General features: G+C 42.9%; 1 protein-coding gene across 3 annotated transcripts in view; it reads left to right on the forward strand.

Annotated features, from left to right (window-relative positions):
* The window catches only part of LOC126402013 (interleukin-1 receptor accessory protein-like 1), a 387,060-nt gene that overhangs the window by 320,847 nt on the left and 39,169 nt on the right, over positions 1-27,044 (forward strand). For all 3 annotated transcript variants that reach the window (XM_050063650.1, XM_050063648.1, XM_050063651.1), the window contains one exon: positions 20,718-20,850. In XM_050063650.1, coding sequence (XP_049919607.1) covers positions 20,718-20,850 — 133 coding nt within the window. The remainder of the gene's footprint in view (positions 1-20,717; positions 20,851-27,044) is intronic.

Consider the following 27,044-nt stretch of genomic DNA (forward strand, 5'->3'; position numbering starts at 1 on the left):
AGGGGGGATATGGGTTGGTACAGATACGGTTTGTCACCGCGCAGACATACTAACACACACAAGCAGGCAGGAGGGTGACCTAGAAACAAAGCAGGGAGCCTACATTTTGACCACACAACCTAAGTTCAAGGATTCACCCGACTAAAGTGCCCTTAAACGAGCAACTTAATCCTTGTGTCTGACCTCTGAACTCTTTCCCCAAGCACATGAGGAGCTGCTCTTTGGGCGGAAAGTACAGTATCATATTGAATTACATAACAAACATACAGTGACACATTTTCTTTTCTTCCTGTGTATCTCTGAACTTGAATCATCACCCAGCTCATGTTTAAGGGTAAAAAAAACCCACAAGCAAGACATAGCCTGTCATATTAAAGCAGCCAGCAGCAAATTGCACATCCAGGCTAATAAAAGCGACAGGGAAATTGCTGCCAGCTGATTTCCTCCAAATCTCCCCAGTAATTCCCCATGAGCTCTGGCATTACTGCCTCACTACCCAGCCTCAGATTAACCCCCACCCTCAGCCTCACAGCAATACAGCTCGGGCCTTCACCATGCTAGTTTAGCCGCTTGGATTCAGTGCTTGTACACTGTACTTGTGTTGTCTTCAAAGGTGATTCTTCTTTTCAAATGCAGTTCATTAGCTAGTTGCACTGTGTGGTTACAGTCCAGCATTAGTCTTCTAACATACTGAGTGTTGGCAGGCTTGTTTGTTTGTATCATCATTATTATAACTCTGAAAAATAAGTATTGGAGTGTTTTGCATTTCATGAAAGGGGACCTATTATTATTTTCTCTAATATATATAAGTTTATAGTGGTGGATGTTCATATGAGTGAGTGTCGGACTACTCAACAAGCTGACATCAGATTTTGATGGCTTTCTTTATAAAAGCATCTGCTCCAGTCACGTAACTGTAAGTCTGTACAATATATCGACTACACTGCTACATGTAGCTATGTGCTAACATCAGGAAAACATGCAATCATGGTTGCAGATGTGGGGAATTTCTCCCTGATTTTGGATCATATTCCTGCTGGGAAATGTCTGGTTGTATTTAGAAGTTTTTATTGGTCACTTTTAATGGGAGAACGTGCAACTATTTGCTGTTACATACACTGCTACATGTAGCTACATGCTAACATCAGGAAAACATGCAATCTTGGTTGCAGATGTGGTTAATTTCTCCCCAATTTTGGATCATATTCCTGCTGGGAAATGTCTGGTTGTATTTAGAAGTTTTTATTGGTGACTTTTAATGAGAGAAAGTGCAACTATTCTCTGTTACACACACTGCTACATGTAGCTATGTGCTAACATCAGGAAAACATGCTATCTTAGTTGCAGATGTGGTTAATTTCTCCCCAATTTTGGATCATATTCCTGCTGGGAAATGTCTGGTTGTATTTAGAAGTTTTTATTGGTGCCTTTTTATGGAAGAAAGTGCCACTATTCTCTGTTACACACACTGCTACATGTAGCTACATGCTATGTCAGAGAAACACATAGTCTTGGTTGTCAATGCTATTAATTTCTCCCAGATTTTGGATCATTTCCCTGCTCAAACGTGTGGTTGTGATTAGAAGCTTTTAGTGGTGATTTTTCACAGTAGATACTGTTGTTTTACTCTGTCTGCAAGCACACTGCTACATGAAACTACATGCTAGCATCAAGGAAACATGTAAGCTTGGTTGCTGATGTTGTTAATTTCTCACTGATTTCAGATGAAATTCCTGCTGGAACATTCCCGGTTGTGTTAAGAAGCTTTTTCTGGTGATTTGTCACAATAGAAAGTGTTATTCTCTGTTACATATTCTCTGTTACAGTCATTACCCAGCTACAGTGATGCCAAGATACAGAAGACCCAGAAAACGTGATCAATCAGAGCAGTGGGCTTTGCGGGAGGAGATCTTAAGGAGACGGGCATTACGCAATAAGTGTTTTTTGACCATTAAAACATGTAAAAATAATGTAATAGAAATTTCAAATACAAGTACGAACCTGAGAATGAGCATAATAGGTCCCCTTTAATCTTTGTTGTCATTTGCTTTGCTAATTCATGCAAGACAGGTGCACCCTTGACATGCAATTAGTGCTGGAACAACTAGTTTATTTTTATTAATCAGTTAGGTAATTGTCAGCAAATTACCCACCGTTTTGATAATTGATTGTTTAAAGTGAGTAGCTTATTTCAGCTTCACAGAGGAGCTTTTTTAAACTGAATATCATTGGTCGGCAGCACAGGTGACTTCAGGACATCATCTTAGGACTTTGTGACGGGCATTTTTCATTATTTTTTTGACATATTTTACGGAATAATGATTTAACAAAAATCAAATCTGCAGATTAAATGCTAATGGAAATAATCACGAGTTGTATTCAACACCTAAAAATGTGACTCATCCAAGAGGTGAGTCATGTTCCGCTCCATTTCTAAAGGATCCTCACGTAACAGCCTCTAAAGCAGCTGTACCCACTTACTCTTCTCCCTCTGCTCCGACTCCACCTCATCTCTGTCTCCACTCCACTCCTGCAACCTCCAGGTCAACCGGCCCCGCTGTGCTTCACCTCTGAAAGCGTTTGACCTTGACCTGGTGTCCTGCCCAGCACTGAGCCAATCGGCATTCAGGACAACACAACATCTCAGCTGCTCCTACCCAGGTTGCAGTGCAGTGCACGCCAGTGTTACCACACAGCAATGGATATTACAGATTCTGTATAAGGCCGGTTTAGGAAGCCTAATCTGTGTTTTATGGATTCTTTTTCCTCTCTCTCTCTCTCCTTATTGATCTGTTGCTTTAACTCAGTCTCTCTCACTCTCTCTTGCTCTGTCCTCCCTTCTTTAACTTGTCTTTTAGTGGCAGACAGCAGAGTCTTTTTTTTATCAGCCACACCGGCTCTAGGGATGGACGTATCGGTCTGTCAGTCCACCACTTTGGTTCAGACTAAAATGTCCCAAAAACAAATGGATTGATTGCCATGAACTTTTGTACAGACATTCATTGTGTCTGGAGGATTAAGCCTACTGACTCATACTGACCCTCTGAGTTTTATTTAGTGCCACCAGCAGGTAAAAACAAACGTTATCCAGTAAAGTGATTCATCAGCCTGTTAGCATTGATAGCATTTAGCTCAGAGCACCACAGTGCCTGAAGTGCAGCCTCACAGAGCCCTCTAGCATGGCTGCAGACTCTCAGTCTTGTTTTATCTCCCTCTCTCCTTTCCCCCTTACTTTGCTTTCAAAGTTTTGATTTATATCATCCCTGAGTCAATTTGTCTAAGTGATGTGAGTGAGGTGTGCCAGTGGCGCTAGCAGCTGGGGTTTAAAGCACATACCTATTCTGCGGAGGCTCTGTTTCGGCACTGCAAAAATTACTTTTAGAATAAAAACTGCTTGAAAACAGTAAAAATAATGACCTGCAATAAACTTGTTGTGGATAGAAGCAGGATAATGTCATATTCCTGATAATAAACTGAAGGTGCATTGGGTTATTTCTCAAATTCATGGTCGTGTTACATATGGTTTGACTATTTCATCAAGTCTTAATTATGTAATATTGAAAGTCTCCGTACCTGTCAGTACAGAGATGACTAAGATGAAACTAAAATGGCAGAGCTGTGCCCAGAAATGGAACAATAAACAAATAACTGGAGCATGTAGCGCCAAGTTTCCGAAAATAACATCAGTGGTTTTTGTCCCGTCAGAGCTGGCAGCTGACTGTTAGCTCATTGACTGCTCAACATAATATTATTACAATAGAACTAAAGCTTCCCGGCACAGATTAGCCCCAGGTGGAAAATAAAATGACAGATATGGATACGTGTTTGTCTTTTTCTGGCTAACAGAGGAATAAAGCCTCCACAGAATAGGGTGAGGAGCCTACAGCAAAACAGCACGCGATAGCTCCTATATTCAAGGCAAGGCTCTCAGGTCATCAGGAATTCAAATCCTGAGACAGCAGCCAGTCAGAGGCATCACTCTGCAGAATAGCAGAGTTGTTTACCTGCAGAGGGAGACGCAGGGTAAAGGAGGAGCAACAGGCGAGATTGACTGAAAGACAAGCGAAGGGAGAGAAAGAGAGTAGGTGGTGTAATTTGATCGGCACACGCCGGGAACTCATCAGTATGCTGCTCGTGTGCGCCCCCCGCCCCCCTGTGCTACTCACACACACACACACACACACACACACAAGGATGGCAGTCAGGATAGACAAATAACAGACTAATGTAATCATGTAAACACTCCATCAGTCTCCTTGTCCCACAGATTCAGCATTCCCAGTACACACAGACACACACACACACACACACTTTTATCAACACTGACCACAGTTATTCCCAGATGCTCATGTCTATTTGCTTTCACTTATTTTTAGAGCTGTTGAGTATTGAACCTCAATAACTCTAAGTACAGGGCTAAATCTGTCTGTAGCATCAACAGGTTTGTTTGCTTCAGGAAACGAGGAAACTTTTTAAACTTTAGCAAGTATTTTATTTCGACGAGGTTCTTTATTTGACACACGTGTATGTCACAGTGTCATAAACTCATGGTTCCGCAAACCTAGGTATCCAAAAAGACGTGTATTGGTAATGGAACTTGGGAATTGGCACAAATAGAAAACGGTGATTTTGGTTTTGGTGTGCAAGCCCAAGATTTTCCTGAGGGCACCACAACGTTTTTCATAAGAATATGCAATATTCCAGTGGGTTATAGTCCCTTTTACACTGCCAGATTTTCTGCGAATGTTGGGCCATTTTGCCAGCAAGCTGCCAGCGTTTAGACACACAGAGCCGGATTGGCGAGTTGATCCGAGGTGCCCAATTTTCCACCTTGTAGGGTAGACATATAGGCGGAACCTTTTTGGTTTAAAAAGAACGAGGCGGCCTTCCACAACGGGAGGGGCTGTTGAAGACTTGTGNCAATGCTGAAAAAAGACTGATTGGGCTTTCCTGCAAATTTGCACAATTCCTATCTAAAAAGGTCTTGATGATTACATCCGTAAAGTTTAGGACTTGCGAGCAACAGAGTTTCAACCCTTTCAAAATGGACATCTCATGGAAGGCCAAGGGGAAATCATTGTTTGCATGATCCTGTTTCAGTACATCTAAAATAAGAAACCAGTAGCTGGAGCATTAATTCCTGTTGTTGCTCATCACATCATGACCTTACATTACCTTACATGCCGTGCAAATGTGGTATTTTGCCATATTATGCTCATATTTTCCCATAATGGCCGTGGGAGATCATCGTTTGCATAATCCCATATATATCGATCTAAAATAAAAACCATAACAGTGAGAACATTTATTCTTTTTGCAGCAGAAAGCTAAGGCTCTGTCTTCCGTGTCATTACGTTGTGCACTAATGATGTGAATTTTCATGTGAAAACAAGCAGCAGCACATGGATATGAATGACGAATCAAATACTTTTAATTACTATGGTTTGTTGACTTGCATAACCTTTTATGTTAGGTTGTAAAGATTTGAAAGATATGAAGCATTTTAAGATACCTCGAGAAATGTCATTCGAGTTCGAAGGGATAAAGAATGTTTAAAATTGATGCAGCAGAGGCCAAAATATCCTGATTTCTATTCCCCAAAATGGATCATGGAATTCCCATAATGCACCTCAAGAACATCTTTTGTCAGACCCTTTCTGTCTGGTAAACACCCTTATCTTTCATATTTAATGTAATGCTTCCCGTTCCATTCCCAAGCCTAGATAACCCCGATGACATCACTACGACATCATCAGGTTTACAGCACTACTTTTCATGACTTACAAACAGATCTTTATTTGTAGAATTGCAGTAATGTGCCTTTAAGTCTAACAAATATCTGTCACGCACCTTCAGTCACACTGTGTGAACTGATAATGTGAGCTGGAGCTGAGCATCTGTTCCGTTGTATTACTTCAGATTTTATTGGCAATCACGCTGATATAGTATTTGTGATATTTGGTGGATTATCACTGAGCGCTGATCACACGGTGGATTTGGTAGCGCTGCATAAGTCTCTACAGTGGAGAAGCTACTAGTCGAACAGTGGATGAAGTGAATAAGCCCAAAAGCTCCTAATGTGCCTGCTGGTTTACAGATTATAACAGATGTTTGTCAGGCTGTTTCGGTGCTGAAATGCAGTGGCTGCAAACAGTGATAAAGGGTTTTTGGTGATGACTGTGGATCTCATCGCTGTGTTGTTGGTTAAAAGCTGTCAAGAGGGGGGCGTTCTCCTGCCACATCTACTTCTTTATCATCATTCTGAACTTATTCTGCTTTTCACATCTTACTCTACTGTCAATGAAAGGTCACTGCACATCAGTGACTGTAGATTATTCCACTGTGCCAGACTGCATGTGTTCATTCATCATACATGCACACATTTGCATTTTTGTGGTATTTACAGTGTGAAAAATACCATGAAATATGGATGTGCACTGACTCTCAGTCTCCCACTGTTGCATTCAGGGAGCAGGGCATGATTGACAGAGCAGCACTTGCAGTCTTAAATTTATGCACACACCATGATATCCCCCCTTTAAAATGTTTTCCGGCATAAGGTCATAATTTACCTTGCCTCCGGTTACTTCCTCTTCTCCCTCCCTCCCACCTCTTGATAGCATTGCTTGTAATTTATTGTATTGTTTTTAATTAAATGGATGGCAAGGAGGGGTTTAAGTGCCCGGCGGTTCCAAGATGTGCCATTTCTTATCTGAATTCTAAATTCAGCGCACACCTACTGTAAAGCGGGGACTATAAAGCTGAATAGGTCCCAAACTGCTGCGCTGCGTGTTAGAGGGATTGAACAGTTAGACAAATGTCACCTTTAGAAGAAAAGAGCGGGGATAATAAAGCGACGGCTGGGTAGTGGCAAATGCAAACTTCACAGACATCGGGACACCACAGATTCGCGGCTCCAGCAGTCTGGCTCGTGTATTCTCAGTCTGGCATAGAGGATCAGAGAGGAAACAGCCTTGGATTACAGAGATGCTCGCCCTGATAAAGAAGTAGTTTAAATTAAATGGAGTCACAGCAGGCTCAGTGCAGCATTACTTCCTTCAGACCAAACCAAAGTTCAGCACATAATGTCCTGTGAAACAAGAAATTAGGGTCGTTTCATGTTCTGGATTCTGTGAAATTATAATTCCGCTATCTGTGTCTGTAGTTGACATCTTGTCTCTGACCTCTGCGTCCACTCCTTGCAGCACAAGCAAGAGTATGGTCAGACCACCAGAGTGCTTAATAAGGAAAATATACTGCAGCGAGGAGTCGTGGGTGGGAACGAGCAAATCAATTTGATTATCCACAGCACAAGCTGAGATGTATGTCTGAATAATCAGGGTGAGCTATGGACCAGGGAGGGTTTATTCTGTATGACTGGCGTTAAATGTGATTTCCCTATATATCAGGTCACTGGAGAGTACGCCTCAAAGGTTATTTGCACTAGGTAGCCATTCACAAGACTCTGATTTTATTCTGTTGACGATCTGACATTCAACAATCACGGCCTGATGACCTCCCTGACCTTACAACAACGGATCTTTTATTTTGCAAATGTACCATTCAGCCAGTCATGTCAGCGCCCCCGAGGAGAATTCACGTCGCCTTTATCATAGCAGATATTTCCTATCATGGTGACATTTTGCTGTCCCCAGACACTCGTGTCAATCTTGTGGTAATTTATCCAGATGGCTACATTGAGGGTTTTTAAACATGTGTTCTCATGATGGCATGTTTAGCAAATACACAGAACATTTTTGCCTGAGTGTGACAGTGCTACCCATGAATAGAACATGCGAGCATGAATTTATTTACCTCCATATGTTCATGCAAATTGGAAGGACAGGAGCATAGGTAATACAACTCGCCCCAGTTACCCTGACACCACACACTTGTTCAGACACACAAAGGCAGAGATCTCACACTGCGTTTCTCTGTGAACATGACGGACAGGGAGGAAGCAGCAGGACGCTGTGTAGATGATGCCTGCTCTCACCAGAGCTTTAACCTTTCCCTCAGCGTCCTTCCTGCAGAGTCTCTCTTTCCTCCCGGCTCCTCTGTCACACAGCCCCATTGTTTGTCCCTGTCCTGATTTGGCGCTCATTATAGAAACCTGTTTATGCACAAAGCTCTCCTAAGACATGCTGCAAGGCATGAGAGAGAGAAGGAAGACAGGTGAGGTGGGAGACAAAGGAGAGCAGATGAATAGGATGAGGAGGGACAGAAAGGAAAAAGAATGAACAATGAAAAGAGGAACAGATAAATGGAGCAGTGTCATGCAACTGTTATTAATGTTTGACAATAGAGTCAGTTAGTTTGCATTAGCACCTTTGCCTGCAAATAAAACTTCACATGAACATTAGCATGCATTTGGGGTGGTGTTTCTGGCCACCTGACGAATTCATGTCCCATTTTCACTCTCTCTGCATCTCCTAGGAAAAATAATTTGGTTTTTAGGTTACTATGTTTGACTGATCAGAATGAAACGCACAGACAGGGTTTCCTCCTCTGTTTGAGAATATACAGCTGCAAAACTGCATTAATTCATTATCGGTAACCGCTTCTCCAAGTCAGGGTCGCAGGGTGTGAAAGACATTGGGCGAAAGGTGGGGTACACCCTGACACATAAGGCCTGTTTCCACTGAAGAAGTTCCTGGTACTATTTGGGGGGCAGGAACTACTACAGGAACGTCCTCTCGCTCGGCCCTCTCAACCGCCGTGTCTCCACTGAGAGAGCGGAGTAGGAGGAAGGTTCCTGTAAAGTTACCGGGCTCTGGATGTGATGTCATCGTTGCGCGACCATTTTGACCGGTGCGACGTAGTGGCGTAGGGACGCTGTTCGCTGTTAGCCAATAGCGGTGTCTGTAATAACTCACTAAACTCACAAAGTGGCCCATGAAAAAAATATTTTTTCCATCGGATGTCTTAGTTACAACATGATTGAGCTAACTGGAGTAGTTTCATGTCGTTTCCGACAACGGGAGGCTTTTAACAGATGACGTCCTGATGTTAGCTTTGCTGCTGCTGTTAGCTGTCCCTGTCAGCTGATGCTTTCTAGATATCGTGATTTCCCAAAAATAAATACCACACATAGCAACACAAAACTGCTTTGCTAGCTCAATCATGTTGTAACTAAGATATCCGCTGGAAAAAATATGTTTTTCACGGACCAGTTATTGAGTTTGTTTACATGGCGGTGGAAGCTATGAACAAGCTAACCCTCGTCTGCTGAGTTTTAAAAATGACGGCTATTTTGTTGCTTTCTGTTGACGTCACATCCCTCCTTGAGTATATCCAATCAGCACCAAATAATCCCCAAGCCCCAGCCAGGAGTTTGTCGGGGCCGTTCTGAGTACCTACTCCGAGGCAGGGACTTATTTAGCCCCTGTAAAAGATCCGGAACTCTGTCCTTCGGAGGTGGTTCCTGCAGTGGAGACACGCACCAATGGCCCCGGCCCCGTAAATTTACCCCGAAGTTCCTGCGGTGGAAACGGGCCTATAGAGGCAGACAACCATTCACACTCACATTCACGACTACAGGCAATTTAGAGGCACTAATAACCCAACCTGCATGTATTTGGACTGTGGGAGGAAGCCGGAGTATAAAGGTATCAAGTCCGTTGTAGTTTGAGAATTTTTAAAGTCGCTGTTGGTGGAGTTTGAAAAGTCATTTGTCATGTCAACTCTCTTACAGCTCTGCTAAATTTGTGCTCTTTTGTCTATTTTGCAAGTGTTGGTGGTGCTTTTTGTGGTTGGTATGTGGCTGCGAGTCACTCATTACGATGAGGAAACTGACTCGCCAGTTTGTAAACTCTTGCTGGTTTTGCTAGCTAACTAGGTGGAGTCTTTTCAAAGGTAAACCTCAGGAAACATCAAGGTAAAGATGGAGAAGAGTGAGCACTAGCCGATACCGTGCAGCCCTTTTCCACATTACACAGACGTTTGATTCTTCTCAAACATCAGATGAAATATAAGTCCAGCTTTGATCAATAATTAAAAGAATTCTTGCTGTGTAGCTATGTTAAAATCTGTTCGAAACCATTTATAAATCTCAAGCTTCAAGTTCTTGCTTTAAGGGCTTTAAGAAAACGTGATGAAGCATCGACATCTCATCTCCACATGTAGTTTTGAGAGTACATCTCAGTACATGCATTCTTACCACTGGAGTGCCACAGTCACACCATGTAAACCCACTTCTCTACTTTCCCCACCTTCCCCCTGGAGAAATGTGATGCAATGATTTCCAAACCCGCTAACACCGGCTCCCTCCCTCCCTCCCTGCCTCCTTCTGTGGCTAGATTTGAGGTGATAAGTTACAGCAGCTTTTCCTCCTGCTTTTCAAACCTGTTCCACTCATTCACTTCACGTTGCAACCTCAGTTAAGTCACTGCCCAGACTTCCTTGTTCATTCGGCTCACGTGCCCTGCAGATATCCAGCACGGTGCCTCCTGAAACGCTGGGAAAAGCTCCTACAGTCCCAGCCACTCTGCTGTGTCCTGTTTTCATTACATGGACTCCCCAGGAGAGGGTATGGATATAGCTACACTCCCTTGCTCGCAACTCACCACCCTCTCTCTGTCTCATACTTTCTCTCGCTCACTGAGCACAGTAAGCCGTCTTGATCTTGGCTCCACTAGACCATTTAGGGACTAGCCTCTTTTCACCGATGGCTTAGGAGACAAGGGCCACTCTGCTGCAATAAGGTACATCCAATCAATGCTTTCGTGAACCCTAAACATGCGAACATACAGCATAGGGATGATGGCTGGAGCAATACAGTATATGGTAAGTGGATGGGTGATCCTTCCCATGTATAAATGTGCACTTTTGGTTTGGTACAGCTGTGCAACTCTGAATGCTTTTGCATGAAATTATATTTCAAACAATAGCGCTCGTCCAACTTTGTGGCAAGAGTTTGGGAGAGGCCTTTTCGTGTTTCGACATGACAGTGCCCCATTGCGTAACGCCATATTTTCCGAAGTTAAGTGTGGAAGAACTTCACAGGCCTGTATACAGTTGGGATCTTTTCAGGATGCTGACTATGAGCCATCGTGCCCCACCTCACTAATGCTTTTACGGTCGAATGGGAGCAAATCCCTGCCGCCAGGTTACCAAATCTTGTGGAGAGCCTTCCCAGAGGAGTGGACACTGTGAGACTTCATGATGAACCCTGACCAATAATCGACCAATAGTTTGCTGTCTTTCATGACCTGCATGACATGGTGATTGGGCAGGAGGGTCCAGAGACTTTCAGGATCACCCCTGTGGCTTAGGGGTTCAGACACTGACCATGAACCGTAACATCCCTAGTTTGAGTCCATCTGGGGACCTTTGTTGCATGTCGTTGCCCATCTCTTTTTCCCTCATCTTTCTGCAGTCGACTCACTAACAAAATGCCCCAAAAGACAGAAAAACGAAGTATGAATCACGGCCTCATAATGCATCCTAAACACAGATTGCTCCTCATGCTGAAAAATATAACAATGGGCGGATTATGAGACAATGGGCCCCGGGCCACAAACATGCAGAAGGCTACATCATCTCACCTATAAAGGAGCAAGACAAACAGAATTCATAGTTGTTCGGCTCTTTTTGTTGTTGTTTTGCATCTCTTGGCGTCTTTCTGTGGTTTTGTGTCTTACTTTGCAGCTGCATCTCTTTGTGGTCTTTTTGTATCTCTGTGGTCAGTACAATCTGCAGGATATTTTGTGGGTGAAGGACAGAGGAGCCCTGACACTTTCGGCCTCTGGACCTGTGCCTGGTAGACCAATTTAGTAATCCATCCATGAGTGAAACCTGATATTTTAAGGTGTCTGACATCTCATTTTCATTCCTGATTATCATGGATCAGAGTGGTATTGTGTAGTCTGATCCCAGCACAAGGACAACTTCATATCCAGAATGTTTGCCTCTGCAGCATCTGAAACGTAAAATGAGATTTTTAGGTTTACGAACACGAGTACATCGACCTGTTTTAGCATGTGCTACTGTGAGTAAAGGCCCATTTATGCTCAACGTTAAATACGGATCCGGATACGGACGGAGCCTTCTGTCCGTGCTCCGCATTCATTTCGTCCGTATTTCTGCACGTTTCCATAAAGCTTACGGATACGGGCCAAACGGAGCAGTACCACCGGGAACCGTGGGGGCAGTGTTGCTGTCACTACCCGATATGTAGCTCTAGTGAGACACGAAGAAGAAATAACAATTCAATTTCTCTCATCGGCAGTACTAGAGAAAAGAATTCTCCGTAAAGGGAGCATAAATGGGCCCTAACACCGTTCTGCACTGCTCTAATTTGTCACGAATGAGCCAGACTGGGGCTGCAAATAACGTTTCATAGATTCGGCAACTGCCATGAGTCGCAACATTTCATCATTAACAAATTTGAGCGTACGTGAGCAAGACTGGACTTTTTGAGCAGAAATGCTCAGTTTTACAGGAGCAGATTTAGTTTGCAGTCATGTAGCGTACTGGAGGCAAGTACATGAAGACTGCTGCCGTGCTGAGGTAGAGAATACTTCACATCCCCTGGACAATAGTTAAGAAAAGCATTTGTGGAAAAGCATTGCTAAAGTGGGCCCAAGCTGAGCATCTAACCACAGGGAGCTTCAGCTAGGAAATGGGACTGTTGGGGGTGTGGGCATGCTTCAAAGGTGACCCAGCAAGGCCTCAAGGAACCTGCTATTTAGTGGCATCAGTCTCTTTCTTTCTCTCATTGTGTATCAATCTCTTCCGCTTCCCTCCCTGCCACATTTCCCATTTCCCCACCTCTCTGGCCTTCCATCAGTAGCTAAACTACATGGTGCCATTGAGGGATTCTATAGTCGTTCTTCATCGTTCTGCGCGAAGCCCACCGGGAGTCCTTCCTCTGCCTGCATAGCCCTGCACAAACGCCCAGTAAGGTATCCAGTCTGTACCTTCTCTCTGTGAGGGAAGCTTCTTTAATTCTCAGCGTACAGCAGCATCAGCATTTCAGACTAAGTATCAGGTTCTTTCTACTTTATTCAACTCTCTCTGCTGTATCAGTGTAAGTGACAGGCCCATTTTTATGTGTCTGGAGACATGTATTTGGATCGGTAACAAGATGGATGACCTGACAAATAATTCTGTTTGGGAAACAGTAGAAATAAGCGATGCAGAGCAACAGCAACGACCAATAAAGCCACACAGCATATAAAGATCTCACAAAAGCATTAGCAAAAATAGCATCTGCTTCAAAGTTGACATGACAATTGCCATCATCATCCGATGCTTTTCTAATTGTAATATAACCTTATTTCCTCCATTCAACGCGGCATTTGTCTGTAACGTGAATCAGCCTGTAAGTGTTTCATTAATGTAACGAGCTTTTCATTATGAGAATTCAGCTGCGTCTTCTCCGTGCAAGATTATAACCAACACAAGCTTTAACATCGGTAATGATTCTTTGCCGGATTGTTCGGCAATAATAGGCCCTGCTTTTGTGCTAAAGGACATTGTATTATGAGAACATCAATGCAAAGAGTGGGTGTTGATCTTTGCAAATGTCATGCTCTGTTCCACAAGGCTCAAATTGGACTTGTTGTTCACCCAACCCCCAGCCTGTTTGTTTCCCACTGCCCTGTAATATTCAACAATACTACCTTATTTAATTTCTAGACACGGCTCGTCCTCGGCAAAAGTAACACGGAGCAGAGAAAATTGTAATTTCACAACACATCATTGAGCATTTCCTATTATGATTGCCACATGTTAACATGCTTAGAAAATTCAGAATAAACTGTTTAAACATTAAGTCTCTTGACATCTGCTTTACCTGCATTAATTAAGGGGAACGGCAGCAGCAGTTTGCCTACTTAGCGATAATGAGGTTCAGTGCCAACTATGAATAACAGGAGATTGACCATACGCGAGCTAAATGAATACTGAACACAGCACAGTCAATGGCTGCCTTAAAATGCGTGACTGGAGAGGTTTGGGCTGTGATAAACAAAACAAAGAGGATGCTGAACAGAGAGACAATTAAACCGCCGCATCTGGCGACGCCGATGTGAGTGGGTACCCAGCCACCACAATTACGGCGCTCCATCACTTGTGTAACCCTTCGCTGCCTGGATGTTGTGCTGGGGTAGATGATAAAGCTAATGCTCACTCTCATTCAGAGCTTGTAAAAATGTTTCCAGGAATCGCTTCATGCTGCCCAGATGCCCCGCTGAATCTGGGAAACCCCCCCTTTCACCACCGACAATCATATCATCTACTGATTCAATTCCTGGGCTTCTTCTCAGTCCAGATCAGTCACTCGCTATCCTGCTGATCACAAGCTACAGGGCAATCTTGGAGTCCTTTTATGTGGAGCCCAGACTGTTGCATTAAAGGAAGGACTAATTAGAGAGTAGAGGGAATATCATTTCGGCTGGGTGAAGGGAGAGTTTTCCATCAATGGCAGAAGTTACAGAAATGTCATTCTGACATTTTGTGAAAAGGGGATGTGGTTGTGCTTTAAAAGCACAGACTGTTTATCGAAAGCAAAGAGACTAAGGCCTTTTATGATTGAAGAAATACCTTTAACATTCTACCTTGATAACTTCAGGAGTGTACACAGATGGGTGACGAATGAAAATCCAAAATAGAGTTGCTTAGGAAGGTCTTCAAGATGGCTCCACTGCTCCTTGGCATTTGCCTGGGTCCAGACCTTTGAATCCGCCCACTCCTCCGAGTTGACTGCGCCATGACAGGAAACAGAAGTTTCTCAATTAAAATAAAAAACTCTCCATCGATCGATCAGCCAGTTGGTGCCAGGTGCAGGACTAACACCGTTATCAAGCTTTCTCAAATGCACCAGGACCGATGACGAGTTAAAGACGCTGCTATCCAGGCTGTTCTAATCACGTCTTCTCAGTATGTCCCGACATCTTTCTGGCGGTTTCGTTTGTCTCTAGTGATTGATTAGGAAACATCCAGTCCCCCTTCCCTCATGAAAATTGGGAGTGGAAGCAATGTCATACTGATGATAGCAACGGATCGGCACCAAATGGCACACATCAAAACAGTCTGCCTTATTATTTTCTTTTTACAATTATTTTATTTTCTTTGTACAACTCCACACCGCATTTTTTTTTACCAACTCACTCTTTGCTTGTACATACCAGCTCCCATAGCCGCTCCTCTTCTCTGCGTCCATGGCATCTCGACTCCTCCTCTCACCATGGATGTATGAAGAGAACTCTGGTGTTGTTGCTGTCATTCTGTCTGATGTCAGGCAACCTTGGCATAGTTACCAAGTTTCTGAAAATATATCACCTCCTTTGGCATTTTGATGATAGTCTTACATAGGTGTACTGTAGGGTTAAAATCCAGTGACTGTGAAGACATATCTAATCCATTTGATATGACCGAAAGCTCCAGAACAGCTACGAAATGTATGTTGTAGTGCAAGAATTAACCTTTAATCTTAAGTGTCTTTTGTTTTTTGTGTTTGTGTGTTTTGCAAAATCTTGTAGGCAACCATTGGCCTCCATTAATATGACAAAAGCCAACTTGCAGAGAGCTCGAATTCGCTTGCAGCTCACCTGTAATTTGAAAAGTGTGCAGTTCTTGTGCAGCATTATTTGTCTTTAAATTGCCAGCTCGCAGATTGCCTCCCATCTCACCAAAAACATTAAACGGAAAGCTATTTGTGTCCTCATTGCTATTAAGATTGCAAATGCCCTTTCCCAAAAAAAAAAAAAAAAATCTGAAAAAGCTTTCCTCTCTGAAGTATGCTTGCTACAGGGCTTAATTTGTTCAAGGTTGTTAAAAGCAAAAAAAGAAAGGCTTCCCTACTCAGGAGCTGGATTGTTTGGATGTGAATGGGAAACGCTGGTAGATTAACTCGACATGGATGGTGCCCGCTCTGCATGTGGATGTACTGATCTGTAATCTGTGTCATCTTGAGCGCACAAGGGTGATACAATGCTCTATTCACTTTCAATTCCCCATGAAGAATGGTTTGCTCTCTCATGTGTGTGATTCCTCTGTCTAGCTTTTTTTTTTTCCCTCACTCACAGTCACACTGATGTGCACATTTCCCGTCTCCCTCTCATGCTGGCCTGTACATGTCACATGCACGCAAATGCAGAAATGCATACCTGCCAGCACTCTCCATCCCTCTTACCCTGTTTTCCCGCTCCTCTGTGGTGTTTTCGTAGCATCCTGTCTGTCTGCTTAGCCACGGGAATCTTTGCTGACGTCTCCGTCCTACAGCCACAGCCGCTGAGAGAGATGCTCTAGAGGCGCGGGGAGATAAGGAAGAGGAGACAATCGCATTAAGACTCACTTTACCCCCCCTGACCAAGACCAGAGGTTGGGATTTGAATGTTAGAATCTGTGCACTTAAATCCCTGCACGGCTGTTGGTGCATTTCCCAAAACTGAGCACACAGCCTCCTCCCGTGCAGGCTTAGCTGCTCACGGCAGAGCCGGCACAAATTAACGCGCCGTCGTTAAGGGAACAACATGCAGCCATATGCACGAGGAGCCCCTTGGAATAAGTCTCGGAGAGTGACACCGCGGCTGTTGTCAGCACAGCAGTGGAGCTGTCAATGCTACAACACAACATGCTGTTTGGATCCAATGGGTGAAGCCTCTTGACATCAAAGGTGGCACACAAAAGGATCCGTGTTTCCTTTTACTGTTGCCTACACCTGTCAAAATGGTGCGTTCTGTTTTTTTATTTTTATATTTTTTACCTGTCAAAATGGTGCGTTCTGTTTTTTTATTTTTATATTTTTTTATTGTTGTTGTGTTTCATGTGCTCCTCCTGCACACCGGTCTTCCTGCTCTGTAGCACCACAGAGACCCCTTGTGGAAAAGGGGAGTATAGCAATGTGTGTGCATGTGTATGTATGTGTGTGTGGTCCAGGACAGATCTAAGCATCCCTAAAACACACTCTCTCTGTCTGTCTTTCTCTCTCTCACACACACACACACACACACACACACACAGTCCTCGATTCTTAGCTGTGGACATTATTTTTGTTGAGCCGTGAGACAAAATGCAAAACCGTCCTCCAACTCGGGGCCTTCTTTGAATCTCCAAACCAGATTTTCCCTGTTAAAGCTTTAGCTATCATCTGAGCGCACTAGACTGCACTAGAGGGCCAAATTAGAGCAGGCCTTGGTAAAATAAAATCCCTATTATCTTTGAACTAGCAAGTACCCAATTATACGCCACAGTTATCTCCCATCTCACAGACTTCTGAGTCCTCGCCACAGGGCCAATGAGCAAGGAGTGCTAATGAAGAGATGCTGAATCACCTTTTTGCCTTCCTGGACACACAACTGTTGGAGCCTCCTTGATCATCTTTTTTTTTTTTTTTTTTTTGTATGGATCAGAGTCATTTCCAGGCTTTGATGATGTGGATCTTTTTCTTTCCCCCCGGTGAGCCTGTCGCAGCACACGGCCACACACTCATGGATGTGCCGTTGGCTGCGGCGCGTGTGTGATAAGTGCGAAAGAAGAATGAGAGGTCTCTAATCCAAGGCAGAGAGAGAAAACGGGTTTAAAAGGGGTTTATCTGTCTCCAGTCAGATAGGACGGGTGTTCAAAATGAGCCGAGCAGAGAGAAGAACTCCCGCTGATGTGAAGGCAGGGGGTTCGTCTGTTGATATGTGTTTTCTGTACACTTTCTTACCTCTCTGTTCTCATGGTCTTCATCATCCCAGGAAGCCTATCTATACATCACACTGCCTGCTAGTGCAAAAAAATGACCTCAAATATCTCGACAGCGAACTTTTCCCTTTTGCTTCAGCTCTTTTCTACTTTTTCATTTGCGAACTTGATTTTTTTTCCGACTGCCTTACATCAGCTATTACTGTTATACAAATTTTAGGACATTTCAGCTGTAGTTATCGATTCTGAGGTGACGGATTTTAAAGTTTAAAGCTACAATAATCAATCATTTCACATGGATCAAATGACGAAGTCGCCATTTTTGTCTTTGGGAATCTTTGTGAGGCGATAGCAGGTCAACAGTGTATTCCACACATCTCAAAGCTGGGAGCCTTGTGATTCATTTTCAGCGCTGTGTGTCAAGTTTTCCTAGTCATAAATATGTAGTATACTTTGTGTTTTGCTTGGACGCCGATTCACATTTTTGTATAGTGGCTTAGAACATTATGATGGGTGTGTGTGATGGTCATTCCCATGCTCAGTTATGTCTCATTTTGGGATGGATACCATTCATTACATAGATTACACAGACACCATAGAGAAATCCAGGCTCTGATTTGGTGTCAGAACCTTTTGACATTTGAATATTTCTGAAAGAATTGCATTTCTTGGCAACTGGATGGCGAGCACTTCCATTCTGGAAACTGCTTGGAAATCTCCTCATTGTCAATATACCTATGAAAGCTATCCATCGTCTGGATGCTCAAGGTCATTTTAGTTCATGGGCTGCATACACCTCAATATGTTTGATCTCAAGTAAACCAGTAAAATCATTGCATTCCAACATTTCAGCACCTCTCAAATTTTCCCTTTTTTGTGTAAAGATGTCGAAGATTTGTGGTGTGTGACGGTAGTATCAGGCTGTTTTTGTTAACTGTTGTAACAAGGTTTATGCTGCTCTCCTTGCCAGGTCACTGGCATTAGTCGACTAATAGATGGCTAATCGACTATTAAAATAATTGGTGACTATTTTAGTCGTCGACTAATCGGTTTGAGTCTTTTTTCATAGAAAAGTATTATAAAAGTACCCAAAATACTCTTATTGCAGCTTGTTACGTTCAGATATTGGCAGCTTTACACACTCTCCCATGACAGTGAACTAAAACCCTTTGGTGTGAGTACGAAACAAGACATTAGACGACATCATTTTGGGGTTTGGGAGAGACAGACCGACATTTTTCAACATTTTAACACATTTTTCGATAAAATGATTCGTCGACTAATTGAAGAAATAATCGACAGATTAGTCGACAATGAAAATAATCGTTAGTTGCAGCCCTAATGTCTTCCCACATTCAATGTACAACTCACTGTTTAACTTGCTCCTGAAACTTGGCACCTCCTAACCTTCGCAAGTGCATCAATATTAGGTATGTAAAGTCATCCTGGACCCTCTGGTGGGCTGGCTGTGGCTGTATGTTTGACAATCTTGTTTTCAAGGTCGTAATAGGTCATTTTATACAGTGAGGTCAAGTTTAAAAAAAAAAAAAAAAAAACTGGTCTCACTACAATGGAATGGCTAATATGGGGGCTAACATCGTTACACATGAATACAATTGGGCTCTCGGACTGTTTAGGGACCCCAGCAATATTCAAATACAATAGGTGCAAATAACACAATTGTACTGCATACAAAAAACTGCATGGTTTTGGCCCAAACGTGCATGGGACCAACATAGAGTGGGTATGCCTGTTGAGGGGAGATTGAAAGGTACCCATTGGAATCCGTTTTCATTCAGATATCTTGAGGTGAGAGGTCAAGAGACCCCTTTAAAATGGCCGTGCCAGTCGTTCCTTCACCAAAACTCAAATCCTCAGTTGTGTGTATTTTTGTCTGTCTGTGACAGTTTGTAGGTTTTCACATCTGCTTACTCACTTCGTGGCGCTTGCTTGTCTTCAAATGTTGGCGACGGTTGCTAAATAACCACCATCAATATGCATTCCTCATCTAATCATCACACCTTGCTTGCACTTTGTCGCAGCTCTTGAGCAGCATTTGAAAAAGAAAATAAGGGAGTTGCTGCGATTAAATCAGGGTGCAAATAAACCATCACACTGCAGCATTGCTGGCCTCTGCTTTGCATGAAATAACACTTTATTTTCTCTTCACAAACACTGAAAGCTATGTGATACCAACAGCATCTGTGTAGTTTGTGGAATGAAGGTTGACTTAATCACAGTATAGTTCAATGGACCCACAAGGGCAAACAGCATTCCTTCATTGTCACAAGAAGACACGTATAATTGAGTTGATAATGTGCAATATGAGCTGCTTAGCGCGCGTCGAGACGGGAGAAATCAGTATGAACAGTGAGTTTTACATGGGCTATTTGGATTCATTAATAGTGCAAATCACTGTCTTTAAAAGCCGCGTCGTACTTTTGTGTTTTTAAATTTTCCAAAGTACATCCTGCGGAGTACAGTGATTGAAATTTAAATGCAGGGTCCAGCAGAGAAGGGGGCTGCTGAAGAGTGTGAGAGCTTTCACGGAAGGTACAGCAGTGCTGCGAAGCTGCCGTGAAAGAGGGTTCAAGAGAGTATTTTAAAGTCTAAGAGGCCGTCAGGGGATTTAAAAAAAGGGTCTGGGATGGTTTAAGATGGCACCTCTGGAGAGCGAGAGACGCTGTCGGAATTGATGGAATCAAGGAGGCTGTTATGGAGTATTTGAAGGGTGAAAATTGGTGTCTGGAAAGAGATTGTAATGACAGGAAGTATGTAAGTCGAGGTGTTTAGGGCTGGTTGATGCAGTGGCAGATAGGAGCAGATGTCTTTCCTGAGAGCTGATGCTGTGTGTTGCCCTTTAGAAGCATTTTCTACAACACAATCTCACTCCCATCTCGTCAAATACAGATACTTGGTCAGTGGCGCTAGGAAGTCAAAGTATGAAGTTATGACACTAGTTGTGTCAGTTTTGGACATTCAGCATGTCAGTTTACGCTCATTACATGCATTGTGTCTGCATGCAGTCTCTTTCAAAATGAATTTAAAACACAGGCTCATATCCTGTCTCTTGTCTCCAACAGGAAGTCCCGTCAACCTGACGTGCAGAGCATTCTTTGGCTACAGCGGAGACGTCAGTCCACTCATCTACTGGATGAAGGGGGAGAAGTTCATTGAGGATCTGGACGAGGAGCGAGTCCAGGAAAGCGACATCAAGTAAGACTTTCAACATCACACTCAAGCTGATTTTGAGTGTCAATCCTTAGTGTTAATAGCAATCAGAATTCAAGTCACAAAAGCTATCTCATATCCAGAGTCCTGATTTAGTTAAATTTAGAAAAAAATGAAACAAAATTAAAGAAAATAACTTAATTCATTAAATCCACTGAGCTTAAGCAGCATATTATAACCAATTCATGAGGTACATTTAATCTCTTCATCAGCAGCGAAGGGCCCTGAGGCTGAACTGGTAAACACCTATAGCATTTAAACCCAGTAACCACAACTGTGTGACCACACATCAACAAACGGAGCAATAAAAGGAACTTTTCACTACCAAGCTATCATTTAAACGATATTCATGAATGTTTTATGTGGCTGTTTAATAATGCAGACAGCTATGCATTCCTTATCGTGTACAATATATATGCACGGCTCAGGCATTGCTCCATCAGTGATCAGCGATTACTTTGCAGTGGAATCTAAGTGGGGGCAGTAATAGCAGAGCAGCACAGCAGATGGAAACTCCGACTGAATGTCCGCGTTGGCCTCCTTTTCCATTTGGGTGACCTCCATCTTTTGGCTCCTACTCGTCTCTGGAAACAGAGGGCTGTTTACTCCAAAATCAGGTGAAAATCTAACGGCAAGGCGCACATGCTGCCTGAAGCTGGTCGACCATCCAACTTTGCCGTCTAATTGGCCGGCACTGTAGGAATCTGCTTTTTTTACGAGATGCTCTCCTTGCTTTAGGTTATGATGCATTCAAGTGGCATGGTAACAGCAAGTTTATTTGTTGAAAGTGCTCTATAGAACATTTGATCTCCAGTTTTGAGCTGTGCAACAGCAGTGTGAAAAAAAAGTCTGGAAAAGTTGAACAAGATCAACCAGACTGTACAGAAAACAGCTGCGGGTTATTACAACTCTGCATGCAGCATTTGGCCAAATGACAAGTTGACGTTTTCTGATAGTGTGAGTACTTTTTTTGACTCTCACAACATTCAGGTCATATCAGAAAAAAGCGGAAGAAGTCTTGTCTTAGCTAGAAAACACTGACATATGGAACTGAACTGAGAAAAGCAGAGCAATGCACCGACAGCGTACCTCAACCCACGTTTCTTTTCTAGATGATGAGCTGATCCACAGGCAGTGAAGGTCAATCAAAGCTTGAGTGCTCATCTTCAGATGGCCACCTCCTTAGGGGGATAATCAATCATCATCTTCAATAAAGCACCTCACAGTCTGCTTACACACATATGAGACAATGGAGATACTCCTGTCAGCAGTAGATAATGGCGTGATTGAAAAATACAAGCACCGAGCACTATTTATTATCCATTATATTTCACTTTTATTTACTCAGACAGGTTGATCATGATCAGATTGTCAGATGAGGTGGGAGCACGGCAAAGACGAGAGACTTCCAAAAGAAAAGAGGATTAGAAAATATCAAAAAAACAAAATACATTTCTCGGCAGACACCCAAGTTGGAAAGGTGTTGCTTTCAAATTAACATAAAGTAACTGGATGCCATGTGTTTGTGCAGCAGTGTGGTCACCGTCTCCCAAATGTAGTTCCGAAAATGTGAGCACCATATAAACCTTTTCTGAGTTTTAGCAGTGAAGAGGAAATTATTGATTCTCGAGAATGTGTTTTCGCACTGCTGTCATCACCAGGGATTTCAGAAAAAAAGTAGGAAGGGAAATGCATCACATGTAACAACTAAGGTAATATCTAGCCATACGAATAGTTTTGGTTTTATTTGTCCAGGTTTTGAGTTATCTGTCTCTTAGATTTCTGTTTCCACCTGAGTAGAAGGACAGTAAATGGAATTTTGTTTGTGGTGCTCACAGCATTGGAAAAAAAATGTATCCGCAGTATCTATCCAAAAAAAAAGACAAAAAAAGATCCTTTGTATCACCACAGACCTCACTGATGGGACTTTCTCTTTACAGTATCTCCAGCTGGTTCGTCCAGACATTGTTTCAGGAAACAAAAGTTGCTTTCACATCCATTGTATTCTGATTGGGGCAGAAATCTCAGAGACAGATATCCCAAACTTGGCTAAATAAAACGGAGCTACTTGGATGACTAAATACCACCAGGGCTAGCAAGAAAATATGTTATTGTCTCATTTGGGTGAATTGACCATTTAAGAAAAGACGTTAAAGTAGCCATGGATTAACAAGAAGATAGACTTTTGAGCAGAAAACACCACTTAAAGCTACTCTTACCTTTCTTGCATTTCACACAATATTTTAACATCCACAACTCAAACACAAGTCCCATCCCCCTCCTCCATTACGTCCTCATTACGTCTGTGATAGACGTAGGTGTTGGCAAGGTAATGTTAGATACACGGAAGAGGAGAGCAAGAGTAACGTTACAACCAAGACAGTCAACGCAACCCCAGAGTTTTAAAACTCAACCGGAGTCACTGTTTTAGAATAAGGTTACAGTGCTAACGTTAGATAGTAGCGTTAACGTTACTAGTAAGTGGAAACGCACGAGGAAGATAACGTTAATGTTTCAGAGGCTACGCTACAGTAGGCTAACGTTAGCCATTAGCAACTGGATGCTGTGTTGTCATATACAACGTGATAGCTTATGTTACATTAGAGGCAGACTAAAATGACCTGTCCAGCAGAAACTCTGCGACCATCTCGTCCCTTTTTAGCTCAGGATGATCTGCATCGGTCTTCGTTACGCGAGCGGTTACGTCAGTCGGAGGCCTCCACGTGGGGAAGACAGACAGGACCCTCGGCCAATCATTGCATTCGGTGCGAATGCAATGATTGGGCAGAGTTTTCTTAGAACCATATGAGGATGGTATAATTATGAGTTTTTATCTCTGGTGTAATTCACTTACTGCTTATTGATAGCATTTTAACCTAAACAAAGAAAATTTCCAGAAAGATAAATGTTGCTTTAAGCAGCAACTTTGTCAGAAATACAACAGAACAGCAACTGGTATATCTGCTAAAGTGCAAAATCATTGTGTTACCTGTGACTGCTTCACAATAAAAGCCACCCAGTGTAGCAGGAAATATGCACCTTGCATTATCAGTTACTTAAAGGCGCTGTATATAAGAATGTGGCCAAAACGGTTACTGCACTCAAATTCAAAATACTGCAGCGAGTCGGTCCGCCCCCCCTCCCCTACAGATTCGAGGTTGCTGGACAGTGGCACGCTGGAGACTGATTTGTTTGCCCACGGGCGGCTGCCATGGCAGGGCTGCGTCGCCGTGTCCTTGATCTTCGGTTTTCCAGCAGACCGTTTGAGCAAGTCCGGCTTCTCTGCTGCTAACGCTGCTGCCGGGATACAGCGGAGGAGGAGCCGGCTGCTAATGCTATGTACCGGGACACTGCTAATGCTGCTTGCTGTGCTGCTGTAGCTCAGTCGTAACTGTAACTGATGCTGAGACTCTACTGACTGCGTCTGCGTGACTGGTAGATGGACTGTAAAAATGTTTTTTAAATGCGAATATTCTGGCTGTACTATTGTTGTCTGTGAGATCATATTAGGATGATTTTACAACTGTTTTTACAAAGATTTCTTACATATAGCTCCTTTAATACACCTCTGATATTAGAGTAAGAGAGTGAGAATGAACAGTGAGGCCGATATCAGCTGGATAAAGGTACAAACGGTAATCCTGGATTACATTAGTTAATGTTGGACTCCTCCACCAACAATGAAAACTACTATAGAGAGATGATTACTGAATGTAAATTAAAAAAAATCATAAATACTGTCAAATAGGGTTTGATTTTATGACAAATATTAATGATTCAAACTTAAACATTTACACCATAACAACAAAAAATGAGACGCAGGTCATTATTTTGAGATACTATGCTATTAGTTTGAGATAAGCATGCCATTATTTCATTTCCTTTTTTAAAATACTCATTATTTTAAGAACGTGTCTCATTAAAATGACTTTTTTCATCACACTGGCAGGAAGGGACTTCCTTAAGTATGGGGTAATAGTGTTGAGGAATAATTAATACACTGGTAAGGTAATCATCAAGGTAATTATTTGTTCAGATAGCCATTTTTGCCAGTGTGTCTGTTCTGAAACACACACATCCACACACCCTTTCATGTCCTGCCCCACTGTACTGCTTTGACGGACCCGACATATGACTAGAAAATCCCTGTTGTCGACAAATGCCGTCTAATGAAAAGGTTAACTGTAAGCAGCATGACAAGGCTGGGAGGAGAGTTAGCGGCCCTGTCGGTGACCTGGCATTTCGAGATGTCTCTATTAGCCTTCTACCACACTCCGTCCAGCTCTCAGCACCGCTCTCTGTTGTGAAGGACACCAGGCCAATTAGAGCCTACGATACTTAGGGGGGTGGTGGAAGTGGCGGGGGGGGCAGCAGGTGGCGGCATTGGGTAGGTGGTATGAAAAAGATGAGAAGGAAGAATGCTGAGAAGTGCGTCACATGCGGTTAGAAACCCTGCTTTCATATGATAGTCAAATGAGGTAACAAGCCAAGAGATCAAAACTGTGACCCAGAGCTACTTTGAAAGTGTGTGTTTATGTGTGTGCAGAAGTGTGCATACAGTGAGTGCCCGCATTCAACTTTTTATAAAGCACATATTTTTGTTGTGTGCCACCGTGTGATGCTGTCTCCCTGTGTGTTTTTATTTATTTTATTTTTTGTTCCCATTTTGAATGTGCTCCGCTTCAAACCCTCTCCCTGACATCATTCCATGAGCTTTTAGCTTTGAAATGGAAATTAATCACACAGGAGTATTCCCCGAAGGGCTGCCTGTAATACATGAAATGGAGCTTTTGGCACAATGTTCACCACTGAGATTCCGGGCTGATATAAAATTTTGTGGCTGCAGAGCAAGACTTCATGGATCTCAGAGGTGAAGTCACAGCGTGGAATACAGACATAAAGGCTGCGCTGCTGTAGTTTAAAACCAAAAGAAGTTTTCAGTCCCTGGTGCATGGGCATGCAGCACCCTTTTGAGCAGCAGTTCAAGTGTAAAATTTCATTTTCTAACTCTAATTAATACACTTACAGAGATATTCATGGGAAATCAGGGTGCTTACAGAGTCCGGCAATGCTTCCACCGCCTATTAGCACTGCAAACCTCCTTCATCTTACCATTTTACAGTCTGATGTTAATGCCAGGCAAACAATCATATAAAGCTATTGAGGCTATTACATTTGTGATGTGGTGGTTTGATGGAGACACTCTCTGCAGGAAGGCAGAAAGTCTGTAGCCTATCTCACCAATTGTTTGTGATTTGTTTCCTATTTTTTTAGTTTAAAAGGATACCTCGCCAATTTTCAGCCAGCTTTGTATCGTCAGTGTGGGTAGTTTGTGTATAACTGTTGTAAATTGCCCTCTATTTAACCAGTGCAGAGATTGCCCTGCTCCCCTCCCAGCAAAACTCCACTAGCTGATGTAGATGACGCAAAGTGTATCATCCTGCAGAGTTTTGCTGGCTGTTCATTCAAAATACAGGCTGTACTTATGCATTTTCGTATTGCCCGCCACCCATGCTGCCACCGTGGACACAAAGAGCACCACCCCCACCCCCAAATAAAAAAACTCAGACCAAAATCTGATCCAACAGTAAAACTATGCAGTGCTGATCAAATATAAATCAAGATTATGTTAATGCGTTGCCAATCTCTTGCCTGAAATGTTTCCAGAAACATTTTTGTGCACTGTTTAGCTGTAGTAGTGAGAACTAATAAAAAACTGAGATCATTTGGTAGAACTAAGAGGCGCTGATCAAATATGAACCAAGATTCTGATACCGCGTTGCCTATTTCCCCCCTCAAATGTTTTCATAAACTTGTTTTAGCTTACGGTTTTACTGTAATAAGATGACTGGTTACCAGCTGGCTGCCATTGTGTCAAATGGACACAATGTTCTGATGCAGCGCACTTTATTCTGGGAGTTATTTTTCTTTAAAGCCTCAGTGTGTAAAAATGGTGAGTAACAGTGACATCAGCGGCCAAATTCTAGATTGCAGCGCTCACTCGCGCTCACTTGCCTTGCACAGACAGAGATGGCATCATCCACGAGTTTTTCAAGTTTTTCAGGAGCAGGCCTGTCTAGCGATGAGGTGAATATTTATTTAGGAATCTAAACCATGTTACGATATTGTAGCGACCCTGCAGTAAATGTTCTGTTATAATGTCAATGTTCTGTGAGTTA

Source organism: Epinephelus moara, chromosome 15 (genome assembly GCF_006386435.1).
Source record: "Epinephelus moara isolate mb chromosome 15, YSFRI_EMoa_1.0, whole genome shotgun sequence".
Taxonomy (NCBI): domain Eukaryota; kingdom Metazoa; phylum Chordata; class Actinopteri; order Perciformes; family Serranidae; genus Epinephelus; species Epinephelus moara.